The 23471-nt window shown below is 42.3% G+C and overlaps 1 protein-coding gene across 2 annotated transcripts in view; it reads right to left on the bottom strand.

Moving 5' to 3' along the window:
• TRPV4 (transient receptor potential cation channel subfamily V member 4) overlaps positions 1–23471 on the bottom strand; it is a 108656-nt gene that overhangs the window by 37595 nt on the left and 47590 nt on the right. For both annotated transcript variants that reach the window (XM_063454665.1, XM_063454663.1), the window contains exons 4-5: positions 21406–21558; positions 20987–21127 (exon numbers count right to left, since the gene is read on the bottom strand). In XM_063454665.1, the coding sequence (XP_063310735.1) occupies positions 20987–21127; positions 21406–21558 (294 nt within the window). The remainder of the gene's footprint in view (positions 1–20986; positions 21128–21405; positions 21559–23471) is intronic.

Genomic DNA, 23471 nt, shown 5'->3' with positions numbered 1-23471 from the left:
ATTTGGTTTAGCTGTACTAAACTTCAACCACAATGGAATTAAATCAAATGGATTCATGAATGACCACTATTAAATTACCAGCAGAACCTTGGTCACAACTTTTACTTTGATTCCTTGAATATGCAGAGCAACAAAAAAAAAAAAGATAATTCGCATCCAACACAATGACACAAACTAATCTCGGAAATCTGCGATTTCACCCAGATTGCCAGTGATTATAAAATCCATAGAAACTCAATCGCTTTGTGAACACAAATCGATACACCTTCTCCAAGCATGCATAAAGCATAGTTGATGTGGGACACATGGAGATCAGGTAAAGGCAAATCTATTACTAAAGGATGACACTTTTGGGAGACAAATGCTCATCTATGCCTACTGCAATCCTGCACTTGTATTAGCGTGTATACACACATATACATATATATATATATATATATATATATATATATATATATATATATATATATATATATATATATATATATATATATATATATATATATATATGCATTCATTAAAAAAAAATCTTTATATCTGTAAATTTATATGCGGTTATTGGGGTATAAAATGCTCTGTACTAATGCTCAATTGTACTTTAACTGAATGCTCTGCCCACCATTTTTTCCCCTTCATGATCCCTTCCTAAAATTCCCTCAATAAAATGCAAATATACAATATACATAGGGTATATATATATTAAAAAAGAAAACACACACACACACACACACACCTCTTGACTAGTGTCAGGCTAAGCCAAATAAGTAAAAAAAAAATAAGTGCTGTCCATGGAAATTCAAGACACCTGACAGGTATGTAACAGAAGAGCATCAATTTAGATCATACTGTTGCTTCACCCGTATCCAGATTAAACTCCCAGAAGACACTCCTGCCCTAACAACAATACACAGGTGTCTGAAATTACACCTCCGTGTCAAAATTCATAGTCATTAGCGTGACGCTGTTTGCATAATATTTGCTTGGTACAGGGAAAGATGGGATGTGGCTATTTATAGATTGTACATAACAGTATTGTGGAAAAATTAAACACACACACACACACACGTGTAAATATAGAATTAATAATTTCGATGTTAATGTATTCTCTGCATTAGCAAATTAAATGGATTCTATAGTGTTAGGAATTCAAGATTTGCAACTGGATTTTTAGAATGCAGTAATATATATATATATATAAATAAAAAAGTGACTGCACTCACGGTTTTATATAAGCGTAACTTCTTTATTCAAAATACACAGAATCCAGAGATTGACATTTCAGTTCCTCCTGGGACTTTCATCAGGATCAAGATACGGACACACACACACACACACACACAGACATATATATTTATATTTACACACACACACACACACACACACACACAGACGTATATATACACATACACAGGCTTATATATAATGAGCTTTCCATCTACCATCATTATATCCTAAAATCACATTATGTCAATTAAACTGTTTATATGTCTGGTTTAAATGAATGAATAGGCCATTGATTTTCTCACAACAGGCCTCTGTCCTCATCCTATGTTGTCATTGGTAGGAATACATGCCAGGTTTCTTCTCATCCAGGGGAAAAGGGGAAACACCCTCCAGTACAGGTCATTTTGGCTACATTTTATATTTATATTCTGCTCACTTGCTTCCTGTACAGAAATCTCCACAAAACAGTACTACTATACAAGGAAAAAATGTCTGGCCAGTGACACGAGGGGGGGACGGATACGAGTACAGGGCAATAAATGTGTTATGGAAACACAATATCAGTAAATAGTAGATATCTGTGTACGCCATTGTACAGCGCTACGGAATCTGACAGCGCTATTTAAATAATAAAATAATACACAAAAAGGTGTGTCCTGTTAACCTATTCACCAATAAAACGGTAATTTGACTGTCTTCTGAATTGGACATTTTAGCACAAACGGACAGAATTTACTATGAGGAAAATGGTCACTAGTGATATTAAGATCAAAATAATGACAGAATGTAACAGTCTTTCTTTCATAATACTTTGATAAACATCTACCTATGTTTTTGTTCTTCTCATTTGCATTGTATGCAGTGGCTGTGCCTGGAGTGTAATGGATTGCAATTTCAGTTGCTACAATTTTTATAGAAGGAAACTTTATTTTTTTTAAATTTAAATTAATATTTTTTAGTTTTTAAGAGTTATGGGAGATTTCAAGGTTTTATTCCTAGGTGTTTTTCCTGGAGAAGTGACCGTTCCACTTTAAGTAAACACTGTTAAGAGTGCAGCAACGGATCAATGAGCAATAGGTATCTGCTACAGACACAGCATTACTGAAAAGTACAATTTAAACGTAAATAGTTTGCCTGGTAGTTTACCCCTCACAACACATTACTGTAAGGCTTAGTAGGCACAGGCCTCCAAGTTGTTCAGCATAACCATCTTGCCAGTTAATTTATATTTTTCAATCTTTACTGAAAAGTACGACTGACAGTGATATAATACAATACAATATATATATATATATATATATATATATATATATCTATATATAGGTTACCTTGAACTCGCTGAACATCTAAACTATTAAATGTTTCGGACAAAAATTAGATTTACAGGATCCCTATTACAAGTGACATAAAAAGGCATATTTGCTTAAGGAGTAACGATCTAATAGAGAGCGCTGTGTGCATATACTGGAAGGCATATTTACTAAAAAGATCAGTTCTTAACAGGGGTCCTTATATTCCGAAGCAGACATGTCACTTTCATGGGCTATTTTGCCAAGATGCCTGAAGGAGACATCTCTTAGTAGAGTCTGGTGGCCACATGGTGGAAGGTACTTTTACTTACCCATAGAGAATTTATCATGAAGAGCAAGACCATGCCTGTACCAGAGCAATCTTAACACGTGGACACACTGGGCAGTTGCCTGAGGACACCACGAGCATAGGACCCCCATAGGCATGCCAAATTTTCAGTATATTATTCCGGGAGATATTTTCAGGACCTTTAAACCCTCTTTATTAAAACACCTGTAGGTGGACTAATCACTACAGTATTGACATCCTGAAGATCATTGCCTTTAAGCCAATTGTAAAGCAATTTTCTTCAAAGAAATTTCGCAATGGTTTGTGTTTAACACTTTATTAATAATAAATAATTCATAGTTATTTTGTACTGTGCCACCTCCATCTGTATGAGTTACCAAATGAGTAACATTTTTATTTTGAATTTCTTGTTTTTCAACGTCAAGGCTATTGTCCAAACATTTGTGTGGATTAACCTCTGCTGTACAGCATGTTTTTTTTAATGTTTAAACACTGATTTTGTAAGAGGTACCAATAAATATAAGCTTAATTTTATTAATAATTTACATTTTTATTCATGTGAGCGGTTGTGTAGGCAACATCCCAGTAAACTACTTTGCGCCGGGTGGCGTATAATGCTGCTAAGATGACCATGGTCTGCATCCCACAGTCACTTGTGATGGCTGCTGTGGTTGGACAAATGTTGACAGCTGAGCTCTACCATGTCAACCTCAGTAGTCCCCAATTTCTCTTACAGGACCTTTTGATTGTATTGGAATTTCAATTAAATTACAACGCAGTCAGCTTCAGTGTTTCATAAATATCATATCTGTATGAAATACTAACATATAAAAGAGCAACTTTAATATTTAAAACATGGGATTTTGTAGCAATATCAATCAAACAAAATATGACAATACCTGAGAATTTGCCAGATCTCTAAAATATTTGCTCCGGGCTCCCTGGAAAACCATGACTAAGATATCTAAAAAGGAATGTGTTTCAAGATAAAGTGTAGCATAGGATTATTGGACTGAAAATGTGGGGATAGGAAAGGCAAACTTTTAATGAATATTCAGAAGTAATCTGGAGAAGGGAAAACAGGAACTCTGTATCCTAGAAACACTGCTACACCCAGAAAAATGAAAGGCAGCATTCTGATCCTCTCTGCTGATACAGATATGTCCGTGTGTGCTAGATATACCGTACTTCATCTGATACATGAAAGGGACTTTATAGTCACCAAAACAACTTTAGCTTAATGAAGCTGTTTTTGTGTATATATCATGACTCTGAAGTGTCACTGCTCAATTCGCAGCCATTTAGGAGTTAAATCATTTTGGTTTCTGTTTACGCAGCCCTAGCCACACCTTCCCTGTTTATTACTGACATAGCCTGAATGAAAACAAAATGGTTTCATGTTAAATCAGATGTAACTTACTTTAATATGCTTTAAATCCTGCTCTGTAAATTAAACTTTAGTTGCATACAGGAGGTTCCTGCGGGGTCTAGAAAGCCATTTATAGAGAAGGAAATAAGAAATTTTAAATTAAACCGCATGTGCAACAAAGGAAGAGTAAACATTAGGTGCCTCTTTACAGGACGTATTTAGGAAGGCTGTGTAAGTAGGGAGGTGTGACTAGGGTTGTATAAACAAATTAATTGCCCTATTATTCACCACTGAAAGTCTGGAGGGATCAGGTCACAGTGACCAGGAAGAACATTTTAACTCGCCAGGGCTAGATTAACAGTTTTTGCCTGCCACTGGTGAGTGAAAGCTATACAAAATATTACAGAGAACAAAACAAACACCTTTGCATTCCAGCAGAGACAAAGTACAGTATAGACTGTAAGCTCGTTTGAGCAGGGTCCTCTTCAACCCATCGTTCCTGTAAGTTTTCTTGTAATTGTCCTATTTACAGTTAAATCCCCCCTCCCATAATATTGTAAAGTACTACAGAATCTTTTGGCGCTATATAAATGTCAATAATAATAATAATAATAATAATTCAATTTTGCCAGTCTATAGGGGAAAGAGTGTGGAAGTTGCAAAAAAAATTAATTAAAATAAATAAATAAAAAACTTGGCTACATTTCATTTTTTTTACCAAACCCTTCCTCATATTATGAGAATAAGGAAAAAAGGATTCTCACTATGAAATGTCAAGCTGTTTTGTAAAGAGACATGGACCAAACTACCTCCAGGCCAATTTTCATTGATTGATCAAGAGATACAGGAAACACTGGATTGAAGTCATTGATGCCAATTTTGCCAAGTGTATCTACATTTTAAACACTATTCTGAAATAGCCATTTCCTGTCAGTTAATTGTAGTTGAGCAGAACCAGATTTTATCACAGACTAGAATAAAATCAACACAATCAAGGGCTCCCACATGTGTATCTTATATTTGTCATGTTTTTGCTTTAAAACTTGGCAAAGTTTACGTAAAAAAATATTTCCATTTTGTCTTTATTCATTAGTTTCCAGGACATACTTGAAAACTAGAGAAATCTCAATGTATCTTTCCTGGTAAAATATTTTATAAATAAAAGTGTATGTATTGGTGGGCTTTCTACCATAATCAGGGCAAGCAGCAACCTATTATATCAATGGTCACAAAAGTTATGTCTGCATCCATCATTAGTGTGGTTACATCAGGAAATTTGGCAGTAGAAGGGGTTGTAAAACACCCAAGCACTATAAGGATTAAAAATAGAATCGAGAACTAGCGATTTAAAGTTCTGCAGAGAATGTAGAAACGTGTAAGATGAGAAATATTACCAACACAGGCATTGAGCAGGGAGTTCATTAACGTTCGTTACGAACAAACTGCATGTCTTCCAAAAGCAAAAATTACTTTTGCTGCGTTACTGTCATTAACATGACTGGTTTGCGGTGCACAAGCTATTTGTGTTAGGACAGTTGTGCATGCCACTATCCTGTCCATTCCCAGTGGTCACATTATAGGAGGAAATTTGCAGGGGCAGGTCACTTTTACACCTAGCTAATACTGTTGCAACTGAAATTTCAAGATTTGCCATAATCATGTCTTTGAGGAATTTTGTTGTTGTTGGTTTATTGGGCAAGAAAAATGCACAGATACAGTAACATAGGGAATAGCAGTAAAAAGCAAGTACACATGAAACATAGAAATCAATACGGAACTTTTAAGACTCAAGTCCGTAATCATGTATTTAGAAGGTTATAACCAAGACATGTAAGGGAATAGTTTTTACATCATAAGCATGTATTGAAATGATTTTATACCATATTCCCATAGGTGTGCGCACAGGGAAGGCAGCAGCAGCACGGTCCCCCCTCCCTACATAAGGTAAGAAGGGAGGGGAGATCTTTATTAACTAATCTGCCCCCACCTCCACCCCACAAATAACCCAAACATACAGCAGACACACACAGCACCAACACACTCACACACAGCACCCACCCACCCACAGCAAACAAACAGCACCCTCACAAACACAGCACACTAACAGCACCCTCACAAACACAGCACACTAACAGCACCCTCACAAACACAGCACACTAACAGCACCCTCACAAACACACAGCACACTAACAGCACCCTCACAAACACACAGCACACTAACAGCACCCTCACAAACACACAGCACACTAACAGCACCCTCAAAAAACACACACAGCACCCTCACACAAACAGCACCATCAAAAACACACACACAGCACCCTCACACAAACAGCACACACACACAGCACACAAACAGCACTATCACACACACACAGTACACAGCACCCTCACAAAGCACCTTCACACAGCACACTAACAGGACCCTAACACACACAGCACACTAACAGGACCCTAACACACACAGCACACTAACAGGACCCTAACACACACAGCACACTAACAGGACCCTAACACACACAGCACACTAACAGGACCCTAACACACACAGCACACTAACAGGACCCTAACACACACAGCACACAAACAGCACCCTCACACACAGCACACAAACAGCACCCTCACACACAGCACACAAACAGCACCCTCACACACAGCACACTAACAGCACCCTCACACACAGCACACTAACAGCACCCTCACACACAGCACACTAACAGCACCCTCACACACAGCACATTAACAGCACCCTCACACACAGCACATTAACAGCACCCTCACACACACAGCACATTAAGAGCACCCTCACACACACAGCACATTAAGAGCACCCTCACACACACAGCACATTAAGAGCACCCTCACACACACAGCACATTAAGAGCACCCTCACACACACAGCACATTAAGAGCACCCTCACACACACAGCACATTAAGAGCACCCTCACACACAGCACACAAACAGCACCCTCACAAGCGCGCACACACACACACAAACACCCTCACCCACATAGCACACTACCAGCACACTACCAGCACACACACACACACACACACACACACCAGTGTGTGTGCTCGCGCGTGTGTATGTATACACACGTCGCATATTCATGACCACAAGACACAGTTTTTGGATCTGGAAATTTTATTAGAACAAGGAAAAATTGAATATCAAATGTATACTAAACCAACAGATCGGAACACCTTGCTCCATTATGAACGTGCGCACCCCAGACATGTCAAGGACTCTTTACCATTCTCTCAGTTCTTAAGAGTAATAATAAATAATTCTGGCATTACCCGGTGCGAAGAACAAATACAGCAAATGTATAACAAATTTGCACAAAGAGGATATACACACAAAATACTCGATAGAGCACTCAGAAAAGCTAGGAATTACATGACTGGGGGAGTGACACAATCTCGGAATAACAAGGCTAGAATTCCTTTTCCAATGACGTATAATACGTCTACTACTAGAATTTGCAAGGAAATCAATACAAATTGGCACATTATGAAGAATGACAAAAGCCTACCAGAGAGCCTCCGCAATAAACCAATGTTTTCTTATAAAAATAACAAAAGTTTGAGGGACCTTTTAGTCCAGACTGATCCAGTCCAAAGCTATATGCCGTTGAACAAAAATGCAAGCAACAACGGATGTATAAGATGCCTAGGCTGTGTGACCTGTGGTCCCCTCATTCCGTGCAAAAGTTTTAACCATCCACACACAGGACAAACATTTAAAATTCAACATAGAATTAACTGTCGTACTGACTTTGTGATCTATAAGTTGTCTTGTCCGTGTGGGCTAAATTATGTCAGTAAGACAGAAACTGCCCTTTGTGAGATGATAAGAGGACACAGGTCCAGTATTAGATTAGCCTATAGGGACAATAAGTCGGACAAACCAGTCGCACGACACTTTCTGGAAAAAGGCCATCCTCTCACATCATTGAAATGTGTGGCGGTGTCAGGATCGGGACAGGGATCCAACACGCAAAGTACAAACAGGACAGGGTACGTATACCGGACCTTAGAATGGCCGGACTAACGTACGGAGAGTAAAGAGAATGGTCAGAAACAAGCCGAGGTCGAGGGAACGAGAGGACAGGTGAGCGAGGAACAAGCCGGGTCAAGAATACCAGAGGGAAACAGAGTAAGTCAAACTAGCCGGGTCGGAACCAAAGGAATAACTGAAATCGCCAGAGCACTGTGTGACTAGACAGGCTAGAACCACGACAGGGCAATGAGTGAATGGGAGAAACAGGTTTAAATACCCTGGTTACAGTGAGTATACCCGCCTCCGACGAGTCCTGAGTGGCTTCCAGTCACTTGAGTGACAGATCGGTCCGGACTGACGTCATGACGTCATAAAATGAGACGGATCCCTCGCGGCCGGCGTGAGAGTGTCTAGGGGAGCCGCGAGGGATGGAGGAAGCAGACCTGCTGGAGGAGTAAACTACTAAGTCTCTACCTCTTTCGGAGGTAGAGGCTTCAGGTACCCTGACAGGCGGTAGACCATGTTCCAGTCTCAAGAAGAGGTGGTAACAGACAAGAACAACTGTTACAAAGAGAAACGTGGTGGATTAAATAATTGGGAACATTAGCCCCAAATGGACTTAATGAGAAACTGTCATACATTGCTTTCTTATGATGAGGAGGGGTTGTGATATGCTGTGTAAAGATTCATAGTGTAATGCCTACTGTCGCTTTCTGACATAAATTGCCAGGCCCTTGTTAATTTTAAAAAATTTTATGATTATGTCATTTTGCTCGACTTTTTGAATTTAAAATAATTGATGCTTTATTTTTTCTTTCTTAATTGGACTACATATACAGGTTTTTTTGTGAAAACATATTTGCAATATACTTTCCCGTTAAAGGGGAAGTAACAATGTGACTAATAGGATGTCCATTTCTCCTCTTATTCGGTCTGATCTTTCCCTACTTGGAGTTAAAAAAGGTGCATTGGACCATATTCTTTCAGTGACTACTATGGTGTTTAATACTTTTTGTACACTGGGCACTTATCACTTTAATTGGCTGAGATTTTTTTTTTTAATAAATTCTTTATTTTGAAAGATTTTTTGTTTTGTTTAGGGGTAAGGGGTACAGAAAATAAGCGGGGGGTAAACATTTGGTAAACATGAAAAAGGAACATATATTGCTTGCACATAAAGTTATTTCAGTATTTCGAATATTTCGACAGTTGCAATATTCTTGTGATTATGGATCTCAGCGTTGTGATACATATCATTATTCTATTCTTGCGTGATACATCCTGGTCTAGTGGTTTGGGTAGGGTACAGAAGATTAAAGGGTTGGGGGTAGGATGCCCTGTCCTATCATAGGTGTGCAGTTGTGGGGTACCTTTTTTGCACATTGTGCTTTCGTGATCTTTCTGTTGTACCCTTTGTGTTTGCGTACTTCAGTGGTCAAGTCGTCCCGCTGGGTTTCGGGCTCCTCTGGGATGAGAGGGGTCGGGGTGGGAGATATCCTGAATTGTCAGCTTGTAGTGTCTGTCTCTGTTTCTTGTGCTCTTCCGTTCTAAGCGAGTTATTGTCCGTTATATGTCATCGGTATGGGTGTGGTTTGTGGGTCGTTTTGGCGTCATTTGTGGTGCGGTGTGGTGTGCGTTGTGGGTGCTGTATTGCTTTGTTAATCGTTAGTGTGAGTGTGTGTTTGCTGCGTATTGCTATTGTTTGGTCATGTGTGTTTTGTTTTTGTTCGCCATTGGTGCCGGCGTGTATCGTAGCTTGGTTGGTAGGAGAGTGTGGTTTGTGTAGGGGTGTTCTAGCGGTCTACTGACTCGGGGGGAGGGGGGCTGAGGGGGTTATGGGTGTGGGATATGTGTGGTTGACACGTACTTGGGATGTGATCCCGTGTGGGTGCTCACTGGTGGTCTAGGCTGTTGGTGGGTATTCATAGAACCATGGGTCCCAAATTTTATTGAAATGTGTGGTCGTGTCGTGAACCAGTGCGGACAATTCGTCCATTTTGATTGTGTCCTTAATTTTCCTTTTTACTGTGTCTAGCGTGGGTGTGTCTGGGCTTCCCCATTTCTCAGCGATGGCTCTCCTGGTTGCTAGTGCAATTTTGGCAATCAATTTGTTTTGGGATCTTGGTGTATTGGCCATGGGTTTGGATAGTAGCCATATCCATGGGTCGTGTGGTATGTTAGTGTGGAGGATCTGTGATACCATGGTTTCTATTTGGTTCCATAGTTGTGTTGTGTGTGTGCATTCCCACCACATGTGTATGTAAGTGCCTCTGTGTCCACAGCCTTTCCAGCATAGGTCATTGTCCGACCTGCCCATCTGTTTGAGTTTTAGTGGGGTGACGTACCATCTCAGTAGTGTCTTGTATGCTTGTTCCTTGTGGTTCACACATATGGATATGGATGCCGTGGCTTCCCATATGTCGGTCCAGTCTGTTGGATCCTCGGCTGGACCTATGTCCCTCTCCCAAGCCGACACATATGTAAGTGCTCCGTGTTTAACGTTTTGAATTAAATGGGTGTATAGCTTTGAGATCTGTCCTTTGTGTGTAGGGGTTTGTATGCATTGTTTTTCAAAGGGCGTAAGAGTTTTTGTGCCGGCCTGTTTTATTGTCGGAGTTTCGAGGAAGCTCCTAAGCTGTAGGTGGCGGAACATGTCGAAGGTGCGGTATGGTGTAGTTTGTGGGAGGTCCGCGAATGGTATTGGTTGTTGGTTTCTATAGAAGTGGTGTAGTCGTGTGAGGTCGTTTTCTTCGAATCGGGCGAAGTCTTTTGGTGTCATGCCGGGTGGGAAGTGTGTGTTGCGGAGAATTGGTGTCAGGGGTGAGGGTTGTGTTGTCAAGCCACTTTTTTTGGTTACTTTGTCCCAGATGTTGATAGTGTTGATGATTGCGGGGGATGTTCGGGGTAGGGGAGGTCTTGCTGTTCTGGGGAGCCATATGTATAATGATGGGAAGTCCCTGTCAAAGATATCGTGCTCTAGGTCTACCCATCTTTTGGTTCCGCAAGGGGCGTGCCAGTTTTGTGCTTGTGTTAGCTGAGCTGCCTGGTAGTAGTGGGTGAGGTGTGGGAGGCCTAAACCCCCTGCTTTGTTGGGAACGTATAGGGTTTGTCTTTTGATCCTGGTGCGTCTGTTGGCCCATATGAATTTGTCGATTGTAGATTGTAGTTGCTTGATGTCAGTGTTTTTAATTGGGATTGGTAGAGTTTGGAATAAGTATAAGAGCCTGGGTAAGACATTCATCTTAACCGATGTCAGTCTTCCCAGCCATGATATTGGCATGTTTTGCCATTTCTCTACATCTTGTTTGATTTTTTGGATCGTGGGTGTGTAGTTTAGGTCATAGCTGCGAGAGAGGTCTGCTGGGATGGCTATACCTAAGTACTTGATATGTGTGGGTGCGAGGTCAAAGGGGTAGATTTGGTGTATAGCCGTTTTTGTGGGGGCGTCTATGTGTATGGCTAGGACTTCAGTCTTGTCGATGTTCAGTTTATATCCGGATATGTTGGCGTAGGTTTCCAGGGCTTGAAGGAGTGGTGGGAGGGAAGTTATTGGTTCTGTTATTGTGATGAGTAGATCATCTGCATATGCTGCAGTTTTGTATTCTTCTCCGCGGATTTTTAGGCCTTGTATGTTTTCGTTTGTTCTGAGTGTTTGCAGGAGCGGCTCCAAGGAGAGCGCAAAGAGGAGAGGGGACAGCGGGCATCCCTGGCGTGTGCCATTGTGTATCGTGAAGGAGGGGGGATTTGTTAGGGGTAATAGGAGGTGGGCTTGTGGGGTGGCGTATAGTACCTGTAGGGCGGTAATGAATGTTGGGGGGAATCCAAATTTGGTTAGAGTGGCGAATAAGAAGGGCCATAATAGTCTGTCAAAGGCCTTTTCTGCGTCTAGAGATAGGAAAAGGGTCGGTGTGTGTCTGGTTTGTGCCGTCCATATGAGGTCGTATGTCCGTCTTGTGTTGTCGCTGGCCTGTCGCGTCGGTATAAAGCCTACTTGGTCTGGGTGTATCAATTTGGGTATGAGGGGGTTTAGGCGGTCGGCAAGGATTTTGGTGAACAGTTTTAAGTCTACGTTGAGGAGGGAGATCGGTCGGTAGTGTCCTGGTTCAAAGTGTGATTTGTTGGGTTTTGGAAGGAGGCATACGTTGGCTTGTAGCATGTCTTTTGGTAGTGGGTCGCCTTGTAAGATGGTGTTGTATAGGTTGCAAAGGTGTGGGATCAGGGTGGGGGCGTATGTTTTGTAATAGAGCCCTGTGAACCCGTCCGGGCCTGGGCTTTTGTTGGGTTTCAGGGCTTTTATCGCCCCTGCGAGTTCTATTGTTGTTATGGGGTTGGCCAGTGTTTGTGCTGCTTCTCCATTGAGGGAGGGTAACGCTACTTGGTTGAGATATGTTTCTGTTAGTGTTTTAATAGGTGTTGGGTTATGGCGTGCTCCTGGTGTGTGATCGTACAAAGCCTCATAGTATTTTAGGAAGACGCTAGCAATTTCTTCTGGGGCTTCTGTGGTTGCTCCATCAGGGGTGCGTATTTTGTGTATCTGTTTGTTTTCGGTTCTTTGTTTGAGTTTTCGTGCGAGTAATGTATCGGCTTTGTTGGCTTTGTCATAAAAGAGTTGCTTTGTCCATAGTAAGGCTTTTGTTGAGTCTTTTGCCATATATGTTTTTATGTCAGTTTGGCATTTTTTAATCTGTTCGGTTAGCTCTTGTGTTGGGTCTGCTTTGTGCTTTGCTTCAAGGGTTCGGAGAGTTGTGAGTGTTTTTTCTAGGTGTGCTACCTTTTGTTTTTTATGTATTGTTGCTTGATTTATTAGGACTCCCCTGATCACTGCCTTGTGGGCAGCCCATAGGGTCCCTTCTGAGGTGTCCGCGGATTTGTTCAGTTGGAAGTATTCTGTGAGGGCCCTGTCTACTTCTTGTCTGATTTGTGGGTTATGAAGCAAGTGGGGGTTCAGTCTCCAAGACCATGGTCGGACTGTGCAAGGTAGGTTAATTGTGAGTGTTATTTCTGCGTGGTCGGACCACGTGATGGGGCCTATGGATGTGGAGTGAACCATTGGTGCCAGTGCTGGGGAGATGAGAAAAAGGTCGATGCGGGAGTATGAGTGGTGTGGGTGCGAGAAGAAGGTGTAATCTAAAGATGTTGGGTGTTGAGATCTCCATGCGTCTAGGAGGTGGGTGCGCGAGATGAATGAGGAGAGCAGTTTGTCTGTTTTGGCCGTCGGCGGTCCATGTTGAGTGTGCGTGCGAGTGCGGAGTCTGTCGACTGAGGGTGAAGGGGATGCATTGAAATCTCCGCCAAGTATGGAGTGGTGGGAGGGAAACAGAGCTAGGTGTGCTTGTAGCGTGTGCCAGAAAGTGCTGGAGGGTGTGTTTGGGGCATACAAGGAAGTGAAGGCGTATGAGTGTGTGCCTATTTTGCCCGTGACTGTGAGGTATCGGCCTTGTGGGTCTGCTATTGTGCGCTGGATGACGAGTGGGCACGATTTTCGGATAATGATGGCTACTCCGTTGTGCTTGCCGTGAGAGGAGCTGGCGAAATGGTTGATTCTGTAGTGTCGGCTCAGGAGAGGGAATTGCTTAGCTTCAGTGTAGTGTGTCTCTTGAAGGAGGAGTACGTCCGCCTTAGATCTGTTTGCCCATCTCATTAGTTGGTGTCGTTTGGTCGGATTGTTTAGTCCTTTACAATTTATCGATAGGCAGGTCAGAGTGGCCGGCATGCTGGGTGTGGCTGTGTTGTGTCTTGTGTGTGGTGTTTCGTTTATGTAGTGCGTGTTAGGGGGGGAGAGCGGGGTTGTTGGTTAGCGGGGAGGGGTGGGGATTCTGGGTAATGGGTCGGGTGACGGGTGGCGGTGCAGGGGGGGGTTTGTGGGATGTCCCAGGTGGATCTTGGTATAGGGGAGTGGGTTGGGTCCTGGTCTTACTGGTTGGTTGCCAGGCGTCTTTTGGGCGGCTGGGTTTGCTTATTTGGATGTACAGGTAAAAGGAGGAAAAAGGCTGCGCCAAAAATGACCTAAAAATACAGTGAAATAAGTCCCATAAAAAGTGAAAAAATAATAAAATAAAAAGTAAAAAGTGCTTATTTAGTCTTTTGGGCGGCTGGGTTTGCTTATTTGGATGTTTATAGCTTGTAAGCAATGTGAGGTTTTGGTGTTCTTGTTTATGCTTTGTGGTCAGGTGAGCTAGGAGTTATACGTTTGGTTGGGGTTTTGAGGGTGGAGGTGGGTCGGTGCTTCGCCTCTCCCTCTCTGTCCCCGGGTTTTCTGTTCTAGTTCCGAGGGTGCATCTCGGGTAGGGTGGTTTGAGTAAGAGTTTCAGTTGTGCTGGTTGGTTTGACTCGCGTCGTGCGAGTGAGAGTGTGTTAGAGGGTCTGTTTTCATGTTATTGTGTTGGAGGGTGGTGATGTATGAGAGCCAGTTTCGTGATGTGAGGTCATGAGGGCGTTGTTAATCGCCATGGTCTGCGTGGTTCTTGTCTTGGTTATGTGTGTGAGTGGTTCCTAGGTCGTATGTGCTTGTCGTGATTTCTTTGGTGGGTGATGCAGGTGTCGGTGTCGGTCATGTGTCATTGTTGTGCCTGTGGTAAGTGTGTTTTTCTGCTAACCTGTTCGCGTATTGAAATCGGTGGGTTCAAGGTTGGTGTCTGGTTTCTCGTTGGTGGGCAGTCGCTTGTGTCTGTCCAGGTTAGGCGTTCTGTCTGTCCGTCATGTTCCAGGTATCGAGGATAGTTTTTGCTGAAAGACAAAGGCGCGTGCGAAGGCACTGCAGTCGGTGTTAGTTGTTTGTCTCTGGTCGTGTACTTGATTGGGTAAGGTGTAGTGTCAGGGGAGTTGTGTCTGGGGTCTGGTGGGCCTTTTAATAGGTTATGGTACCTTTTGGGCTGCAGGAGCGGCATGTATACCTCAGGGGGTGTCTGCTCTCTGTGAGGCTTGTAAGCTTGATGGGGCGGTCTCGTGTGCTCAGGGTCTCTCGAGGGAGTTAATTTTAGAGTGTCAGGTTGTGATTGGCTCACATAGCCCTGGGGGGTGGTGGTTGTCGCCCTTCCCTCTTCGCCTTATATTGCTCTAAGGTAAGTCGTATGGTTGTGGGGCATAGGGGGGGTCGTTGTCGTGATGTCGTCGTGCGGGGGTGTTTCTAGTGAGGTTAGGGAGCCTCTTCTGTCAGGCAATGGGATACATTCTGATAAATACATATACACATGCAGAGAGGCGCTATGTAACATTGGTGACTAAGTATAGGTTGGATATCAGTGAGGCGCTATAGTTTGTCACACAACTGCACTTCAAAGTAAATGACGGTTCAAAACACCCCTAACGATATAATACAAAGAAGAGGGGTAAGGTGTGCGGTTCTGGTAAAAAATAGAAATAAGCATATAAGTAGTACCTTGGGGTGGGACACATTCTGCATTAATCAAACCTCTTTTTGTGAAATAGTGTTCCTCCCCTGGGGTTTGTTACTAAAATGTTACCGCTAGTTTTTTCTTGCTTTCCCCCCCGGTTAAATCTGTGGGCGCTACGCCCTTTCCTTCTGTAAGGGTGTCACCGGTAAGGCCTTAGTTGTTGTTCTGCCTTACTTTTGGCCCAGTTTCGAAGTTGTACATATTAAATATGCCCCCTGCGTGTCTGCCTTTCAGTGTGGGTTCCGGGTATCGAACCTTGCCTTCCCCCCTGGGTGCTCTTTAGCTCATTCGGTCCGGCCTGGTATGAGAACGAGGCACTGTGAGACCTCTGGGTCTTTGTGGCGTTTCCCAACCCTTCCCTCTCCCCATCTCTCCCCCCACCCCCCCCCTGCCGAGTAGGGTCGGAGGATGAAGAGTGGGGACATCCACAAGTGGGGCATAAAAAGGGCAGCATCTCGCTGGTGATGTGGTGAGGGGAGAGAGACTGCGCGCTGGTGTGTCGCGTCTCTAGATACACTTAAGTGGGTTGGGCAGATATTGAGCTAGGGTGATGGGTCTTGGGGAGGCCAAGAAAGCCTTCTACTTTGCCTTGTGGCCTGTCGTGCCCCGGTGTGGTCGTTTTGTGTGTTTGGGAGGCAATTATGTAGCTCCCCGACCCGGTTGGGGTCCGGGGTGTGTGGGGTATGTATGTTGTCCCTCGCACTCGTGCGACATTATTATAGGCTTGGGACTGAGGCCTGCGAGGTCTAGGCCTAATGAGGGGCAGTTATAGTGCTCTGGGGTGTCATGGCATGGCAAATAAATATAACATTGTAATAAACTTGCATATCAAACAGAAACGTTAATCTTAACTAGGGTGTAACAGTTCGTAGTGCATACTACCGGAGGAACAGTGTCCTTGGACCACGTTCACGGAGTGGAACTTTCCGCTCTTTGTGGGTCCGCCGATGTGGTTCTGGCAGCTGTTCATGGTACCGTTCAAGTGTCTGTCTGGGTTTGCTCCTGGGGGACCGATGGTGTTTTCCTCTTGGTCTGCATGCGGCTTGTGTTGGAGCGGGGTCCTTCTTTACGGCTGTTGTCACCTGGAGTGGCACGGTTGGAGTCGGCCGGTGGATACCGCAAGGGGATTCCCAGATGCGCTGCAAAATCCTGCATGTCGGTGACTTGATGGAGGGTGAAGGTTTGGTCTCCCTTTTTAGCTGTCAGCTTGAAAGGGTGCCCCCACATATAGCGCCACCCGGATTCAATTAGCGCGGTGGTGAGGGGTTTTAGTTCTCGGCGTTTCCTCAGTGTCGTAGGCGCCAGATCTTGATAGAAATGAAGCTGTTGCCCTTGATATAGAGGCGGGCGGTTTCTGGCTGCGTTCATTAGCTTTTCTTTAATTGGGAAGTGAAGGAGTTTCACGATGATATCCCTGGGGATATTGGGGTTGAATGTCGGCGGCCTCAGCGCTCGGTGTGCTCTTTCTATGTATATGTCGTGTTCTGGGGTGTCAGGCAGGAGGGAGTGGAATACTGCTGTAATGGTTGGCAGTATGGCGTCCGGTAAGACGGTTTCCGGTAGGCCCCGTATGCGTATGTTTTGCCTGCGGGATCTATTATTTAAGTCCTCTAGGCCATCCTCCAGAAAACGTACCCTGTCCGACAGATTCTCCAGTTCTCTGCCGTGGGTGGTTGTTTGTATTTGGGTTTCTTTTATGAGGCGTTCAGTGGTGCCTGTGCGAGAGGTCAGCGCCTCTATGTCTTCTTTGAGGCCTGATATTTGTTTTTCGAGTGCTGCCGTTGTGTAGGCCTTGATGTCGGCCGATGTTTCTCTGAGCATTCTTCGGAGATCATCTTTAGTAAGTGGTGATGTGTCTGTAGAATCCCTGTCACTCTCTTCAGAGTCCGAGCCTGTGTCTGCCTGGCTCTGGGCCCAAGATGGCTGCTTGTCTTCTTTGGCGCGGAACATCGTGGCCACTGACGGTGTGGATTCTTTTCTTTTTTTCGTTCCCCCCATCTGAATGTGTGGTGATGGGGTTGCTGTAGGTCTGCGTTAAGTTTTGGGGGTGAGATGCACCTTTGTGGAGGCTGATGGATGCGGATTGTATGCCCGGGGTAAGAGAGCTAGGAGAGCACACGTCTTACTCCATGGAAGGTTAGGCTCCGCCCCCCAATTGGCTGAGATTTTTTGCACTTTCATTAGCATGCATTGGCACTTTATCTGATGTGTTGGCGTCATTTTTTTGATCAATTTGATAATATCACATGTAGGAAGTTTTCCTACACGATTATAACTACATCCTTTAGGATGCCCTAATTTTTTATATATTATCATAGTATCACGGGTCATGGTAAGACTTGATTTATTTTTATTCCTCTTTATTATATTACCACATTCATTATATAACTCAATTATCACAAACAGTGAGGAATACGGTTTAACTTATGGAATCCAATATGTTGGTCACTAGCACTGTTAGTTTGACTATATGGTGTGAAATTGGTATCAATATGTGGAATATATATAGGTTATAAATTGCACTTTAAGGTCTTGATTTGACCTATGATAGTAATTATTTAAAGTATTACTTTGGATTTATTCACTTTATTAAGTATTGATAATATATTATCTCCGTATACAGTGGGTTCAGAGGGGAGGAAGATATGCTTATATTTTCCTTATAAAACGTTTTATGACATATGTGTACACAAGGGAGGAATTCTGACAATCCGCACCCCGAGCGCAAGTCAGACATGGAGACCGGAAGGGACAAGCTCTCAGCGCATGCGCCGGCGTTTCCTTGACTACCGGGAATGCTGGCGTCCAGGAAGTATACTGGAGGAGGATCGTCAGACGTTGATAGCGTCACGATCTCCATGGTAACGACGTCGCGTGTTGACATCAGCGCAAGTGGGGAAATGCCGAATCCGGGTGGTGCCTGATTAGACGCTCGAGAGGAGGGAAGGTCAGCCTCTTACACACCTGAAATGTAAGTTCTCTTTTGATTCATGTTCCTATTTAAACTATGTATGTTTCATTTATTTTATGTATGCTGTCCTGATGAAAGCTCCCAAGTGGAGCTGAAACGTTGACTTATGGAGTAAAGTATTGTTTTCTTTTTTATAAATCCTGGGAGTGCTGATTATTTTTGCTTTATATACACATACATACATACATACATACATACATACATATATACGCAGCGTGTGCTTGTGCTTTAGGGTGCACACCCTAATGCAATAGGCTGCACACGCCTATGCATATTCCATTTTAAAATATAGGCAGCACTATGCTGTACATGTCCGAAACTGTTCCAGAGATAATACAGACAGACTCTTATTTATGTTTACTTGGTTGAACAAATCATTATGTTCTTGGTTTGCAATTTGCAGCACCACCAATTTATTTGATTCAATACAGGTAGGTACACAGACACATCTGGAAAACCCTAAATATAAGGAGTTTTTTTTGCCATCTGTATAATTCCCACAAATTAACACAAACCAAGAGATCTGATCTCTCTGGCATGACCTTTTGCAGAAAGCACATCAACGCTGATTTAAAATAAGCCTGTTTACTAGAGAATGCAGGAAGTTACAGTAAGAGAAGGGTGAGTGACGAGAATTACACTTCCATAATTTTATATTTTCATCTTGTACTCTCTACCTGACAATTACCTTCTGTTCCGAGGTTAATCAAGGCCAAAACAATTTTAAAAAAAACTAAAAAGAAGAATCAGATTCAGGGTAGAGCGGTAAAATAAAAACAGCTTTTGCATCTTCAACATGTTGATGATTGAATAAAGGGACACTATAGGCACACAGACCACTTCATCTCATTTAAGTGGTCTGGATACAGTGTCCCTATTGCACTTAGTGCTGCAATGTAAAACATTGCAGTTCCAGAGACACTGCAATGTTCACATTGAAGCACTAAGTCTGCCTCCAGACCGGAGGCGCTTCCTGGCTGTTAACAGACTTTTGTTCTACATGTTGCTCTGCATGAGGACATACAGCGTCAGCTATTTCCCCATTGGAAAGCATTGATTCCTATTGGTAGGGCCTAATGTGTGCACTGCACTTCAGTAACGGAGGAGGCGGAACCATGACCTAGCACTGAGGGACATTTTTAACCCTTTATTTAACACCATGGGGGCGCAAGGCATAGGGGAGGCAGAGGGAGCTATAGTGCCAGAAATACAGCGTTGTATTTTTGTATTTCTGGCACTATAGTATCCCTTAATGTATATTGTGTCCCAAAACACAAATAGAGTTCCCTAAAATACATGGATAACACTTAAATGCTTGACCAAGGGGCACAACTAGGAACCTCAGGGCCCCGGTGCAAGAATGTGGTAAGGGCCCCACATCAGCTATGGAACAGAGGTGGCCAATAGATAGATCCTCGGCTGCCATACAAATCCTTTGATACCTTGCCAGCTGTGGGTCTGCTATTTACCTATTCTTGCAGAGTTCTATTTTTATGCATTATTTGTGCATGTAGACAAGTTTTTGTATAGAGTAAACTTGTATGAATGTTTGTGTATTTGTGTATAATGCCAATGTTTGAATGCACAGGGTTTATTTGTGTCTAGTGTTAGCATTTAAATGCTGGGGTGTGTGTAGTGTTGGTGTTTGAATGCAAGATTTTTTTCTGTAGTGTAGGGGTTTATTTGTCTGCATGTGAATTCAGGGGTGTGTGGGTGTAATACTGGTGACTGCAAGCAAATGTGTATTCACAAATACATATGCACTGACACACACAAGCATATTGCCATACACAGAAACATGTGTACATTGCCACACAAAGATGCCCACAGACACAAACACACAGATTTACACCGATATACACTGACACAGACTCACAAACTAACACACAAACACAAACACTGACACACATGCAGAGATACATACAGTGACATCACATATAACTCCCAGATCATTAGGAACCTGGATCAGGAGTGGAGCTTGTGCTGCACTCTAGGAAGGACAGCAGCAGGTGAGCAATAAGTAGAGTAACCAGCCTGGGTCCCCCATGACAGGCAAAACTCCAGTGCCCGGTCGCAGTTGTGAAGTTTGTGAACCCTTTTAGTTCCGCCACAGGTTTGACTGAATTTATGGCAATTGGCAATAAAAATGGCCATTTACAGGCAACCTTCATAAATAAGTTCTTGCTACTATGACATCGCTGAAATCCAACTGTGTCAATTTAGTAGATATGAAAACTTCCATGAGAATTATTAAGCAAGCTATAAAGCTAGCATGTGATAGGTTTTTAAAGGTTTTTGTAACCATTCCCAGTATTACCACTAAAAATGAGAAACTACAATCACATGTTTACAGTAGTTCAGGTTTCTCAGAAAGCAGCAAAGTATGCAAAATTTGTGGTCAACCTGAAGGATAAAGGATTCAACATACCAAAGTAGAAATATCCACCCTCATCCTTGGGTTGGAAGAAGCGACCTCTGGCCTGCGCATGAACATCAGCCCCTTTCTCCACCAGGAGGTCCACATAATGCTTACAGCGCCTCTCAATGGCTATATGAAGAGCAGTTTGTCCTGAAACAAGGGTCGCAGAGAATCATTAGTGAACAGGACAGGTGAGGAGTAAGTTATCATTTACGAGTAGTAATATAGAAGAATTTCAACGGAGAATGGTTGTATACTGTATGGTCAAATACGGTCGATCAATAAGATTTAAATTAATATAGTGCAAGAAAAGGGTGAACATTTTAAATCTACTGCTGCAAAGTTTGACATAAATATATATTTAGAGCCATACCATCCATCTATGTTATTGATGTGGAACTTACAGGCCAATCTGCCCCATTACATACCTCTATAATAAATGTCCCGAAATGGAGAGTTGATAAATTCACGAAGATTGCCAGTTTTTTCAGCAAGATCCACCAGCATTGGAATGGTATCATTTTTTCCTCTATTTAGGTTTAGCAGAGCTTTAGGTAGACAAGTCTTCCCCGTTGATGCCTCTAATAAAATAAATTTGTTTTGTCAGATTTTCTGTCTATGCCACAGTGTAGCACAGTTTGTGTGGTGTTCAGCTAGAGCTAGTGGATTCACGATTTATGATGGGGTAACCATCAATTTTCAAAAGCCATTAAAAAGGGTCTCGATTATATCAAACATTAAACAGTGAAACTTAAGTGATAACAGTTCTTCTTCTGAAGAAACACATTAATGGAACAATCTGACACCAGATAATTTAACACCAAAAAGCATTTGTTTTTCCAATTAACCAATTCCCTCCAAATGTTCTGTGTGTGCCTAAGCAAAACAAAATTCACGAGCACATAGCCTGACTTGATCCTATGTGGAAGAAACATCAAACTTACACGAATGACTCCATGTTAATCAATTAAAGCAAATAAAGTGCAAATAATGTAACAATATACTGGCAACATTGATAACACAATGCATGTTCACTATATTCAAAATGTCCAATTTGAACATGCTACAAAATATGAATGTTAATTTGAAACATAGCAGGTTAACGACACATATAGCACTTATCACAATCACCACTGTATTATAAGAGAGGTCCAACAGGCAGGTAAGATCATTCAAAGCTGTATCCATTTTGGTTGTTGTTAAGCTAATGATTTTGATCTTAAGCGAATGATCTTAGAGTATCAACCTGTGTGAGTAACCATAACGACTGACACCGGTCACCTAAAAATTGTTTTAGGTGAAACCAATGCTTTTTAGGATTATTAAAAGGAAGTTGTTTTTTTTGTAATGGTTGTCCAACAGAATTTCTTGCAAAATTGCTCACTACCTATAGACTTCCTTGGCACATTGTCTTGCATCTGCAGTGTGCAAATCACAGCCTGCCCACTTCCAACCATCTCACCAACCAACCATTTAAAGGGAACAGCCTAACAGGGCACTGAGCAACGATGTGACGCCCCACACGCTTCCTGAGGCTGGACATAGCATAGAATATTAAAAGAAAGCGGTCGGTGCAAGGGTTAATGGGACTAACGGTGGACAGACATGGATGTAAAAATAAAAAAAAATAAAAAAAATAGGAAGTTAGGAAAGTTTTACATTGACAACCTTAAAAAAAAAAAAATATGAAACTAAAAGTCACATTGTTACATTGGGAACATAAACTACAGTGTGTATTTATTTATAAAATATTTTACCAGGAAAGATACATTGAGATTTCTCTTGTTTTCAAGTATGTACTGGGTGTATCAAAGTACTATGCTTGAAATAAAAGTACAACTTATTCAGTAAATAAACTAATATTTTTTGGTTACAAATGGAACTACAAGGACTGAAAAAATTAAGAGCATGTGTACTTTTGCCAGTAAATAAGAACAGGCAACCACCCCAAACAATGAAAAACAGAGGAAATCTTCAACATAACAAAACTGAGAATATTATTTTGTCTGCTCTAAACCTCTCACGGATTCATAGTACACAAAAAATATATATATTATACACATAAATACATATAGACTTATAAATACAACTTCAGATGAACAACATATGACATATTACACAGGGTCATGATTTAACAAAAACGGTAGACAGCCACTAGAGGTGGAGTTAACCCTGGATAGTAATTAATGTAGTTTCTCGATTTTAGCAATACTTACTATTGCAGGGTTAAGGGCCCTGAGAATATGCACCCAGACCACTTTAATGAGCTGAGGTGGGCTGGGTGCCCATAGCCTTTTTTCATTTAAAATTCTTTATTTGCGTTAAATGGTTTTTAAAATTCTTTATTTGTACTTATCCCACCGGCATGAGTTTGCAACAAAAAAGCGAGTACACGTTTGCATAGTTAAAAATACAGGTTGGAAACAACAAGAGTTTGAATGGCTGTGTTCTGTGGGGGACTAGGTGGCGGGTTAAAGTTTTTTGGGGCAATTAT

This window comes from Pelobates fuscus, chromosome 5 (assembly GCF_036172605.1).
Source record: "Pelobates fuscus isolate aPelFus1 chromosome 5, aPelFus1.pri, whole genome shotgun sequence".
Taxonomy (NCBI): domain Eukaryota; kingdom Metazoa; phylum Chordata; class Amphibia; order Anura; family Pelobatidae; genus Pelobates; species Pelobates fuscus.
Note: the sequence above shows the minus strand (reverse complement) of the source record. Positions and strands in the feature narration are given on the sequence as shown.